At 38.6% G+C, this 14,035-nt stretch overlaps 1 protein-coding gene across 1 annotated transcript in view; it reads right to left on the bottom strand.

Annotated features, from left to right (window-relative positions):
• Positions 1–7,300: 7,300 nt before the first annotated feature.
• LOC139153513 (RNA binding protein fox-1 homolog 1-like) overlaps positions 7,301–14,035 on the bottom strand; it is a 57,356-nt gene continuing 50,621 nt past the window's right edge. Inside the window, exon 13 of the mRNA XM_070727534.1 lies at positions 7,301–12,238. Within this exon, the coding sequence (XP_070583635.1) occupies positions 12,194–12,238 (45 nt within the window). The 3' untranslated portion in view covers positions 7,301–12,193. The remainder of the gene's footprint in view (positions 12,239–14,035) is intronic.

Genomic DNA, 14,035 nt, shown 5'->3' with positions numbered 1-14,035 from the left:
AATAATTAGCATTGTAAATAAGAAGAGGAACATTGAGTCACGCTCTGGGACTTGCTTTGTACACTGAATACACTGTGAAGTTTATTCTTACAATTTCCAATCGTTAGATGTTTTTCTCTCAGAAACATAAACAGTGATGTAGCAACACAAAATCTGGTGTAGAGAATTATTGAAATAAATAAATAAATATCCACCTTTTCTCTCATACATACCATGGGATTCACATTGTAAATTAGCAGTGTACCTGTGTATTCCTGTGATGCGGTGATTCGATATTGTTTGGCAGGTAGGTAGCTGAAGTACTATGTACAGAAGCTTTTCAAAATAATGTTTGCAAATGTTTTATCTACTTATAAACTTCACAGGGTTGATTATAGTTTTTGCCTGAATATAAACAGATCTGTGAATAGAAATGTGGTGACAGTATGAGTGAGCTTTTCTTTTCTTAACTTTTCTGGCTCTTACCTACATATATATATATTTGTTTTCTTAGATTTTCACGGGTATATGTATGTAGATTGTTCTGAGTTCGGGTTTTGCCCCGTGTAATGTTTTGAGTGTCTATGCGACGTTTCGGTGAAATCACATTCACCATCATCAGGCTGAAGTTTTAAGCTTCGTGCTGCTGTAAATATGGTTGCTGTAAATATCCATATTTACAGCAAACTTCAGCCTGATGATGGTGAATGTGATTTCACCGAAACGTCGCATAGACACTCAAAACATTACACGGGGCAAAACCCGAACTCAGAACAATCTACACACACACATATATATATATATACACACACACACACACACATATATTCCTAAGTATTTTATTTTTGTTTCTTTCTAAAAATTGGAGAGAGAAGGCTTTGTGAGTGATAAAATAGCTAGCCAATAAATGTCCTATTTTAACAAATTTTTGCTGAAAAGTAATTAATCTAATAGAGAAGGCAGTACATGTGTACAGACAACAAGAATACCATTACAATAATCGTAAATATTATAATCTGGAGGTATACTAATTATCAGATGTTCCTGTCTTGTTAAATTCAGGGTGGGGTTAGAAGAAACAAAATGGGCACTTCCATTAATACCATCCTGTATTGACAAATATTATCAATGCAGACCAAAAGCAGATCCACCTGACTATTTTCTCTCACATAGATTTGTAGTTTTGTTGTATGGAAGAGTAGTCAGAGAGTAGCTTATTGCACAAATCCCTGTTACTTATTATTTCATGATTGCTAAACAAAAAAAATCTAATGTCATCAGATTGGAGAAAACATGACAATGCTGCAGTACAGGTATCTTACCGGGAAGGAATGAAAGAGGACATGAAGCAGGAAGAAAAGAGAATAATAATAATATTAAAAATAGGTGAGTAAGGTTATGGATTAACATTAGCATCCAAATACCTTCAAGTAGATTAGCATCCAAATACCTCCAAGTAGATTATGGCCATACAAAAGCTCAGATTTAAGATTCACAAGTAAGATTATTACGAATAATTATGTCTCTGGAGCCTTTGGTAATTGGAACAGGATCACCACCAAGATAGGATTGTAGGATAAGGTGCCCTGGGAGATACTCAAACACAGAGTACCTAACTTTTATATGCTGCAGAAATGGCCTCTACATCTGTAAAGCCAAGAAACCAAAATGATTTTCATTGCAATACTGCTGGAGCTCCGGGATGAATAAAACCAAAAACATTGAGAAGTGGAACTGGATGGAATCAACAGAGAAAAGAGATAGTGAACAAAGAGAAAGATGGTAGAGAGAGAGAGAGAGGAAAACACAGTCTCTATGAAGGCACAAACAAAAACAGGTTAGCATGAAGAGTCAGTGCAAAGGAAAAAAGAGAATGATAAGCAAGAACAAGCAAGGATGCACGAACAAAGCAGAAGAAAGTGCATAAGCAAGAGACAGAAATTTTATAGCAAAGGTCAGGAACTGGGAATAAGCAAAATGGGTAAATTAGAAAGTCTACAAGGATTTGGCCATGCAACAAGGCCATTCAACTCTTATTTCATTAGTATGTAAAGGTGGAGAGAAAAAGGAAAGATGAAAGATAAGAAAGGAGAAAGGAAGAGAAAGGAAAAAAGAGAAGGAGAAAAGGAAGAAAGGAAAGTGAGTAAAAGCAAAGACAGGGTATTTGGTTAGAGAAGGAGAAATGGCTTTGGATACATTCGAGAGAAGCAGAAAGCAGAAAATGAAAACAGAAGAGAGAGAGAACAAAGAATATGTTGTTTTTATCGACTAAATTCAGATTCACCATTAAGTTGATGCTTATTCTATTCGCCACACTTTAAATTTAATTTAAAATGTAATCAAATCAATGCCATCCTTGTCATTAGTGCTGGTTCCCAGCCACACACCCCAACCTTAACGGTTGCCTTAATAAGGGAGATGTTTTTTTTAAAAAATAACAGGAGAACAAGAAAAGGGAAATAGAGGAAGCAAAAGAGAGGGCGAAAGGAATACCAATTCTAAAAATATCATACTGCAGGAAAAAGTTGGGGACAACCCCTGACAAGAATGAAAGGTAAGTGGACAGAATGAAAAGAGAGAGTGAAGGTAGTTGGGCAAATAAAGTTAGAGGAGAAAAGGGGAAAAAGCACAGGACAATGCAATATTAAATAGTACTGCGCAGCCAATATAAACATATCAATGCAATTACTGAGGGAAAATGATCAAAATATTTTTGAAAATATAGATTCCAGACAAAGCTGGTTTTATTAAGGAGATCATTTAAAACAGATGACTGGAGCACCATGCATGGTAGTCTTGGGGTGTATGGAATCAGTGCATGATTCAGTGAGGATGAAGAGAAGAAAAGACAGGAAAGAGAAGAAAATACATGAGCTGTATATACACTGCTCAAAAAAATAAAGGGAACACTTAAAACAACAGAATAAAACTCCAAATAAATCAAACTTCTGTGAAATCAAACTGTCCACTTAGGAAGCAACACTGATTGACAATCAATTTCACATGCTGGTGTGCACATTCAACTTTGTACAGAACAAAGTATCCAATGAGAATATTTCATTCATTCAGATCTAGGATGTATTATTTGAGTGTTCCCTTTATTTTTTTGAGCAGTATAGATTCTATATATGGGAACATTCTAAATGCAAATAATTTTCTGCATATTAACAAAAATACTTTAGTCCTGATTCAGCATTGGTATTTTGATATAATAGCATGAAAGCGGCATAGCAACAGAGCGGTACAGAAATATCCGCTTGCAGCTGTTTCCCAATGAAGTGACAAAATTGATTAGAACATCCTTAAGAGAAATCATGATGAGCAAATGGTGGAAAGGCTTTAAGGAGAGAAGAAAGAAAAAGATATGGCAAGCAAGACAAGTGTGCAAAAGAGGGAGTAGATAAATAGTGTTGCAGAGGTGAAAACAGCAAGCAGTTAAGTTAAAAAGAGATAGGCAAAGATAACAGGAAGAGTGGGAAAAAAGTGATGGCTTCAATACAGACAAGATAAACACCAGTGCCAACTGCAAGACCAAATTAAATATCACAGCAGACAAGCAGAAGAGGAGGGATAAAATTATGTGACTAGAAAAAAGATAATGAAAAAGAAGAAGGAAAAACTGGGAAGATTGATACTTATTGGGCTATCAAACGTAACTCCTTTAAAATGAGTTGGGACTACAATTCCAGTTGTTCTCAGTTAGCAAAGTGGAGATGGCTTCTAGAAATGCGAGTTGTATTGCAATGCACACCCACTGCCTTACTGTTAGCTTCTGGACTGCATCCTTCAGGAAGGAGAAAAGCAGGAGATATATGTAAGAAGGTACATAATGCTACTGTTTTATATAACATGGAAAGATTAAGGAAATAGAAAAACAAAGATGGGGAAGGGTATATTGAGAAAAACCTCCAAGGTGGGACTTTGGAGATCTCCTAATGATTAATCAGTATTGGCTTCCCTGAAATTTGTTATTACTATTTTATAAAAGGTGTTCAATCTTTTGTCTTGTACTTCCAGTCAAGAAATAATGCTCTCCCTTTTCAGATCTACTGTGAAAATGTAAAGGGGAGAGGGAGATAGAGAGGGTGGGGAAGAAGAAAGGAAGAACAAAAGAAAGAAAAGGAAAGGAAGAAAGAACGAGAAACAAAAATAGAAAGGAAAGGAAAGAAAGAAAAAAGAAAAAGAAAGAAAGAAAGAAAGAAAGAAAGAAAGAAAGAAAGAAAGAAAGAGGCATGCATGCATGCAGGAAAGAAGTAAGAAGGAAAAGGAAGGATCCTTGATTGTTTCTTTTGCTTATTTATTCTATTTATTGGATTACTGATATACTGATAGATCCTCAAACCACAAAGAGAAAAAAAGAAACTGAGAACAAACACAAATAAGAGAAGAAGAACAAAAGCATGCAAAAATGGGAAGCAGGCAGGCCCAGCACAGCAACTAAGATCCAGACAAGATGGAAATTTATTTGCTCAATCCACCCTCTCATTTGTGAGGAATGGTCTCTACTTCCTACTAAACAGAATGTAAAGGAGAAGCAAGCATAATTCACTTTGCTTTGCTCTCATGTGGCGTGGGAGGAAGCAAAAGGGTAGCGAGGTAAGTTAGAACCTACCCGAGTGAGACTGGCTTAAATTGTTTCCAGCTGTATTGGGCGTAGGTCTTTCCCCATTGCTGAGTTCTAATGCTATTCCTTAACCTGTGAAGCAGCAGAAAGCTTTCTTGGCATAAAACGGGTTCTTCCCCCTGCCTGTCTTTATTCTGCCTGTTGTCTTTCTTCCTGCTCATGCCAATGGCTCCCTTCCAAAATAACAACATGACAAGATTTTTCACAATTTGAGGCTGCACTTGATGGAACACCAAAAGGGGAGAAACAGAACTTGAATCCCCATCTCATTCATGGTGATGAACAAGGGGAAGAGATGAAGACAAAGCCACTGCTCCAGAAAGCATAATTGCTGTAGAGCAGTTACATTGAGACATGCATAGTAGCACTTAAGATTCTCCTAAATTTATGTGATTTGAGATTTATGTAGGAAAACAATTCCTTAAATATGTTTCCTCCCAATACCTTTTCTTATTAATGGAAAACAATACTAGAGTATAAGCATTCAGGCAGGAAATATCCTGTTTTGCAATCTCTGCATGTCTTCAATTTTACACCATGTAAGTGCTGCTACTTCTTATGTAGAAATATTGAATCCCTAACATTAGATTATAAATACTCCAGTCCATAGGCAGCTTGCTAGGTGTGTCTGGTTTTTATCTAAAGCTTTAGAAATGGGATATTACCAGGGCATATTGGGTTATGTTTAGGTGCAAAGGCTTAAGAACAGTAGGATCTAGCCAATGCATGCAAAATGGCCTCCTTAAGGGCATATAAGCATGCCACTGTCAAAAGACCTCAAATAGATGCCGACAAAACATTAATGAAGCTAATGTATAAAGAGCATTCTACACTGGGCTTTTGCTAAATAAGAGGAAAAAGAGAAGCAAACATGGGATTAAGAAAAAAGGGGAGGAAGCAAGGAGAAAAAGCAAGAATGCAGAAGAAAAAAATCAAACAAGAAAGAAGAGGCAGTGAAAGTTCAAGAAGCAGGTTAGATAGCATATAGCAAAGCTAGAGAGAGAGAAACGTGCCACAAGTACATTTCCAGGGTAATTTAAATTTGGTGCAATGCAAAATAACTTCTAGACTTTATTTTTAGTTGCCGATTATTCCTATGGACTATAGGAAGAACATGCTCTAAGACCAGAAGCATTTTGGCAAGAAAAGAAGTGTTCAAAGTTGCTGAGCTCTAAAATGGATTGGGGAATGCACTTTGTTCTTGGATTACAACTCCCAATCCCATTCAATCAGCATCACAAATTATGAATGCTGAGAGTTGCAGGTTTAGCAACAGGATCCAAGATGAACAAGAGATAGTCTCATTCATTCATACAGCAGTTAATATAGTTACAATTAAGTATACTGTAACATACCAAATTTAAGAATTCACCCAAAAATGCACGCAGAAATGAAGCTGTGGCAAGAAAAGTCAGCTAGCAAGCAAGAGAACACATGTGCATGAGAAGAAAAGAGCGAAGAAAAGCAAAGAAGAAAAAAGCAAAGAGCCAAACCAGAAAGAATCTGCAAGCAATCAAAGAACACACAGAGAGAAGAAAGAGTGTACCTAAACTCCAAGAAGCTGAGGAACAAATCAAAAAGCATCATAGAACCACAGGTTTGACTTGTTATTGTGCAAAACACATTATAAACAAAGCTTTGTTTGTCCATGTGTTGTGTGAACTGAGCCAATTGTAGTTAAATTTAAAAAAACTGTGGCTAAGCAAACCAGGGTCTAATTTGATGAGTCAACATGGGAACTGCATGAGTCCTATGACTGGGGATTATTTATTTATTTATTTGATTTTTTTTTTTAATGCTGCCCTTCTCCTTAGACTCAGGGCGGCTTACAACATGTTAGCAATAGCACTTTTTAACACAGCCAACATATTGCCCCCACAATCCGGGTCCTCATTTTACCCACCTCGGAAGGATGGAAGGCTGAGTCAACCTTGAGCCAGTGATGAGATTTGAACTGTTGATCTGCAGTCAGCTTTAGTGGCCTGCAGTACTGCATTCTACCCACTGCGCCACCTCGGCTTATTATAAGCAATAGATAAAATTTGAGAAGGAGAAAAAAACCCCTGCTGATACCAATATGATTTTCTTCTCTATCTCTATTAGTGACAAAACACTACACTACAGTGATCCCTCGATTATCGCAAGGGTTCCGTTCCAAGACCCCTCGCGATAATCGATTTTTCGCGATATAGTGGTGCGGAAGTAAAAACACCATCTGCGCATGCGCGCCCTGTTTTCCATGGCCGCACATGCGCAGATGGTGTTTTTACTTCCGCACCTGGGAAGACCCAGGGAAGGTTCCTTCCGCCGCCCAGCAGCTGATCTGCTCGGCAGCGCCGCAGCAGCGAGGAGCCGAAGATCCAGGTTTCCCCGCTGCCCACGCAAAGGGGAAACCCCGATCTTCGGCTCCTCGCTGCTGCGGTGCTGCCGAGCAGATCAGCTGCTGGATGGTCGAAGGAACCTTCCCTGGGTCTTCCCCGCTGCCCACGCAAAGGGGAAACCCCGATCTTCGGCTCCTCGCTGCTGCCCGCCCGCCGCTCGAGAGCAAGAGGGGGAGAGATAGAGAAAGAGAGAGAAGGAAAGAAAGAGATGAGAGAGGGAGGAAGAGAGTGTGAGAGAGGAAGAAGCAAGATAGAGAAAGAGAGAGAGAAAGAAAGATGAGAAAGGAAGAGAGTGACGTCATCGGGTGGGAAAATATTTTTAATTATTTTTTGAAAAATCGCGATATAGCGTTTCGCGAAGATCGAGATCGCGAAAATCGAGGGACCACTGTATACTGAAATGTGATGGAAGGAGCCAGTCACATATATCTTTACATCCCTTTTAAAAAACTTTATCTGGGGAGGCTGTGAGCCAAATGAATTAGTAAAAGAAAGGGTTTGAGAAAGAAAACTGCCAAACTGCTATTCCCATTCAGAAGTGGACTTTGGTGAAAAATCTGTCCTTTTAAGAGGGGCTTTCATTCTGCAGGGGAAGGAAGATCTCCTTCTGAGTTTGCAGCAAAAAAAGAGGAGGGAATATGCTCTCCTCCTTATAGCCAGCCACCCGTGTCTATCTTGCACTGTGTCTAATTTAAACCTCAGCTAGAAAAGGCAAAGAAGCAAAAAAAAAAAGTGGTGGGAATCTATACACAGAAATAGAAAACACGAAAGCAAGGAGAGAGACAAAGCTATAGGAAAGCAGTAAGAGGTAAAAGAGAGAAAAAAAAGAATGAAAGCTATGGAGGGAAACAAAGAATGAGGTGATGCAGCCTCGGAGTGAGCGAAGCTTAATGGAAAGCAAAAACATGCAAAGGAGTTGAAACTATAACATTAGAACAGAATCAGATTACAAAAGGAAATAGAAATCTTGGACAGCTATGTCATAACAAAAATATATTTCTAAATGCAAGGAGCCTCTCTTTTTCAAATGACCCACTCACTGACGCTCATTTATGCAGAAATAAATGTCAGAGGCATGTGGTGTTTATGCTCCAGTAATGCCTTTAAAACATCCTGAATTTCATTTGCAAATCTGATCTGCAATGTAGCAGTGGGAAGGCAGAATGCAACTGACAAGAGGGAATATGTGAATAGACCTGCTGATGGGAGGACACCAGGTACCAAGATTTCCCTCCAAATTCAAAATGAGCACAGGAGAAGAAAAATTAACACAAAATATTTCTCATTCCTATGGAGGTTTAGATTTTCTTGTAGGGATTCAGTTTTTACTTGAAACGTAGGCAAGTGTCCTGCAGCTGTAGCCTAGTCTGTACTAGGATAGTCAGGTACAATCCTGCATGTTTAACAGTTGTACCAGTAAATTAAACTGCAGTATAATTTGTGCCAGTCACTTAACTCAAGGTGCAAGTGCCTCACTGTCTTTAATAGGGATAACTGTGCCAGAGAATTAATTTTTTCGAAGAGAAAGATCAGTCTTTCAACAGAATTGAGATGGAATAAATTCTAGGAAGACAACTTAGTTCAGCTTGCAATTATATCAAGAAAAAGCCTTCTTAAACATGATGGGACAAAATATTAGTTTAGGAAAAGCAGCATGTTAGGAGGGAAAGTAGATTTTGAATTTAGAAACAATAGCACTTCATATCACATTTATAGCATTTCAGATCAAAGTCATGGATACACTCCACTTGCTTTTGGGGATAGTGAATTGGATCAAAAAGAAAAAAAACCCCCAACTTTGATTCTTTTAATTTCTTTTGCTTATTTGAGTTGTTTGAGGTACTCAGAGTTGTTGGGAGTTGGCCAGAATACGAATTTGATTAATAATTAGGTCATTTCCTGTTATATTTATACTTACTAAGATTTCAACCAAATTGCTCACTAAGTTCATACTAGAAATGTAATTCATCAGAGGACAATTTTCAAAGTCTCAGGGTGCTCAATGCAACATATAGATACAGTAAAAAACACAGCATTACATAATGGCTTCATCATTCTAAAAAGGACAATAGATTTGCTTTGTTTTATTGGATTTCCTGTCTTTAAAGAGCAGTGAAAAAGCTTGTGTTAGCAGCCAAATCTTTTTAAACAGGGGCAGGCATAAAGCTTTTAAGAGATACTTCGAGAACTTCATTGCTTCTCAGATAGGTTACATGTTTACTTTGTTTTAGCACCATTGCCTAAACCAGTGATTGCGAACCTTTTTTTCCTTGGGTGCCAAAAGAGCATGTGTGCACGCTATTATGCATGTGCAAGTGCCTCCATCCATAATGCAATGCTTGGGGAGGGCGAAAACAGCTTCCTCCGCTCCCTGGAGGCCCTCTGGAGGCTGGAAACGGCCTGTTTCCCAACTTCTGGTGGGCCCAGTAGGCTCATGTTTTGCCCTTCCCAGGCTCCAAAGGCTTCCCTGGAGCTGGAGGAGGGTAAAAACGCCCTCCATGCCCCCAGAGCCTCTCTGGAAGCCAAAAACACCCTCCCAGAGCTCTGTATGAGCCAAAAATCAGCTGGTCGGCACACACATGCACATTGGAGCTGAGCTAGGGCAACAGTTCATGTGCTCGCAGATATGGCTCCGCGTGCCATCTATGGCACCCGTGCCATAGGTTTGCCATCACTGGCCTAAACTATTTGGCAGCTTTAAAAATAAAATTAATCTTTTCTCTGTTTTCATCCACACTTTCCCAAATTAATGCCTATTTCCGATCTTAGCCTGTGCATTTCAGAAAGCTCCCTGCCATGCCACCATTCCCTCCCCACCTCCCTGGTGGAATAATGAATAATCTTAATAACGAAAAGAGCAAAGATGCAGCTATAGAAAAAGAGATGGAGGAAAAGAAAGAAGAAGAGGCAGAGTAACAGAAATTAGCCAGAATCAGGATTTTATTACAGTAATGTGGAAACAGCAGAAAGGAGAACAAGCATCTATAGAGGTTTTTTCCCTGAGATATTGCATTGTGAACTTGAGAGGTACTGCAACATAAATTCAGAAATACAGCGAAGCAAATTTGTCAGAAACATAAATAGATTCTGCTTTGGGATCAACAGCCTTTAGAAGCAAATGATAATTAAATATAAAAAAGAAATGCATTTTTAAAAGTCGTTAGACTAAAATAACGCCCATGTGTATGTGTATGTATATCTATATCAGCATATGTCAGTAGATGCAAACTTCCCAATCAGTGACTTTGAAGTTTCCAGTATTTCTAATTTGTTGATCTTTCCTGCATGTTCACAAATAAAGTATTTATTTGTATTCCAGCTAAATCATTCACATTTTAATAAAAAAATAGCAACTTTCCCCATTCATTGTTCTACATTTAGGAGATCAATCCCAATAAAATTAAATTAAAATCAGAAAGCTTAAGAGAGGAGTATGAGGCTCAGTTCATATCAAAAGGGTTTAGAAATGCCTTTTTAAGTGCACAGATTACGGTGTAAAAATTTGTATTGTTATCATTTCCAAAAAATGTTGAAAACTTAAAATGCAATGACAGATATACAATGTATAATACATACACTGTATATATGAATGCTTTCCCATATACTGTACAGATGGGTTGAACTGATGCAACAGGGTCAGCCTAACCTTAAGCCAAAGTGCGATCCAACTGATACATGCTTGATATATCAAAACAATGACAAAATGTTTAAAGGCAAAGCCACACAACTAGCCCTGTTCCCAATAAGGAAGTCTGTGCCCCTAATTTGAATGGTGGATGCATCTTATTGCCAATATTAAAAGATGTTGCTCCCAGCCCAATCAGTTGAAAATAGGGAGATGGGAGCAGTTTGCTCTTCAACTCAAACAAACAAACAAAAAAAGATTTTGCACAGGAGAGATTTAGAAGAACTATGAAAAAAGAATTGCCTGCTTGTTTAGTGGTTGCCTCTTGGAAAAGAATATTTTCTCTTGAGGCAAGTAAAGTTGCATCATTCCTGCAAACAAAACTGTTTCCTCTACATCCTGGCCATCCTAGGGAAATGGAGGTGTGAGGAGGAAGGATATCTGAAATGTGTTAACATATTTTCCTAACTGAATAAAAATAGGGAACATTTGTAAGCGAAAACTTGATTTTCATTTTCATAGAGAATTAAGAGCCTTGTTTCAGCTACTGAGCTGATACCCAAAGCAGATTGGAAATATAAGAAAGGACACCCACAAAAAAAGACACACGAGTGAGAGCTAGCATGAAGGAGAAAAATATAAAAGAGCAGTCAGGGCACAGAAAAAGGATAGGCAATGAGGGGAGAAAGCAGAGAATTGCAAAAGTATATAAGTGATATGGCAGCAGAGGGACCATATGACCCTTCAGATAGGTTTTTCCAGATAATTCCCAGCCAATGGCCACAGATGTTTGGAACTAGAATCCAACAACTTCAAGAGAGTGGCACATTTTGCACTCTCTATTTCTAGCTTGCCTTCTCCCTCAGGAACTGTGGGAAGTGTACCACAAGAGTGTTTGAACTGACTATTTTCAGTCATTTCCAATAATAGTTCCCATGTTTCCTGTGAAAACTGTGTTTGTATAAACTGTGTAAATCTATAGTTTTGACCCCACAGGCTTGGAAATCATTTATTTTACAGGGTTTGAATATTTGATCGGGTAAAACTGTAGTACTCCCATCCCAGGGTTCCTTAGCCGAGGCCATAACAGTTATAAGAGCCTCAATCCAGATTTTAAAAATCCAGTAGAAAGACTGGAAGCCTCTCTACTTATGGCTGAGAGAATTGTTGGATAGAGTTCAAGAAATAAAATGGAGTTCCCAAATCCCAAACAGTCTATTAGGATACCTGTGGAGCTCAAAACCCATAACATAGCTAGGATGATATGTCTGCCATTTGATCTGCATTTTGATTTGGTGTGCTATCCACCTGCTAGTCTCTGCGCAACCAGAAGACAAAGAAAAAGCCCAAATTGTGAATAACGCTAAAAAAATGTATGGGTTCAGGGAAAATTCCTGAGCCATCCCTAGTACCAAGTGCATTGTTGGATGGGAGATATACACACCAATGGTCTAATTCTTGCCTTCATACACAGACCCATACAGACCCACACAAACAGAGACAAGGTTCTCAGCACGGGGATCCCATCATCCATGCCATCGACTGATGGACATCTGCTGCTTGCTAGCCCCAGTGCTTGGTCCTTCAGTAGGGAGTGAAGCGATTGCATCCTCCTCGGTATAAACTGGCCTGTGAGAAAGAGCGAAAGCGAGCAGGAGAAGTGAGAGCTGGATCAAAGCAATGGAAGACATGGAATGCTTCAATGTAATTTCCAAGGAAAGACTCTTTTCCACCTGTAACTCATTCACAGGCAATAGCACTGGAATTTTAAGGAGGGGGAAGTGGGAAAACCTATTTGATAAAAGAGGGTACAGGCCCACCCTCCTTGATCTGAACAGATTTAAACAAAGGGAAATATTTGTTTTGGGGGGAGGGAATTAATACCCTCCCTAATTTCTATTTTACTTTCCTGCTGCCTTTTAATGTCCACTTTTGCTGTTCTTCATCAATGTAACACATAATTTCAGACCCAATTTAACACTGTATTTAACATTTATCTGGATTTAGCATATAAGCCCAACATTTATATGGATTTAGCATATACATCAGACAGATAGATAGTTGTGACAGGAGTCAAGCATTAAAGTTGTACTGATGCATTTCCCTATAAGGGAAATGGGAGTTTGAAGTACTGAAGTATTGAAAAGTATTATTCCAGTAATGATAATTCAACATGGAAATCAAGAAACAAAATTTGAATCCTATCACTTGTGCAATTTATGCTAGCATGCACTTGATGAAACAAAAACATTCTCAATGAGTAAGTGTTATATAATCCTTGGATTACTCAAATGATCACTACACATGATATCATCCTTCCAGAAACCATTGCCTGTGATCTATCCTTAAATGCCACACTTCGCTTCCTACTTTGTTACAGAGCCCCAGACTACGACATCACACATGCGAACTAATTAACCTCACTGCTAACGTAGGCAGCCTCCTGCCCATACCCCCTTATCTTTCTTGGAAACCTAAATCTACCTCTCATTAACTGGACACTAAACAAATACATGACCCATCCATACAACCCTATACAACGCTGTTACCAATCTGAGACTCGACCAACTGGTGAAAAAACAAAACGGGCTATGTAGCCAACTTCAAAAACTGCTACAAAAATATATGCCCCCAAATAAAGACAGAATGCTTCAACTATCACAGCAAACAAAAGGAAAACCTTCTACGCACTAAATCCAAACCTGCCCTACAACTTTGTAAATAACTAACTCAAGGATTCGAGACCAATCCCACCACAAAAGGGACCCAACAACAAAGAATGCTATGATGAAACAGTCAAAGCTAACCTCTTCAACACATTATTTGTCTTAGTCTTTGTAAATAGCAACAACTCATGCCCCAAATTCCCTAGTTGTACCACAAATACAATGATTTAAAACTACAGACCAATCTCTCTATGTTGCACCACATGAAAAGTCATGGAATCAATCATAAACCAATCCATTACCTTCCATCTAGAAACTAACAACCTACTCTCTAACAAACAATTTGTAACCTGAAACTCCTACACTGGAAAAACATATGGACTATACATCTCAATCAGGGCAAATCAATAGTTACAATTTACACAGACTTTTGTAAAGCCTTCGGCTCAGTGGTTCATGATAAACTATTTCTAAAACTGAAATCCTACGGCCTCTCTGGACCCGTACATGACTGGATAACTGCGTTCCTATCAAACAGACAACAAGTGGTCAAAATAGGGAGCACCCTATCTAATCCTGTTCTTGTTAACAGTGGTGTACCCCAAGGCAGCGTATTAGGACTAACACTCTTCATATCCTAAATAAATGACCTTTGCGATCACATTACAAGCAACTGTGTTCTCTTCACCACCAATAACACTGCTACCCTCCAAAAAGACCTTGACTTTGTATTAGAATGGTCAAACATATGGCAACTCCA

The sequence above is a fragment of the Erythrolamprus reginae genome, chromosome Z, assembly GCF_031021105.1.
Source record: "Erythrolamprus reginae isolate rEryReg1 chromosome Z, rEryReg1.hap1, whole genome shotgun sequence".
Taxonomy (NCBI): Eukaryota; Metazoa; Chordata; class Lepidosauria; order Squamata; family Dipsadidae; genus Erythrolamprus; species Erythrolamprus reginae.
This window is presented reverse-complemented; position numbering and strand designations above follow the sequence as displayed.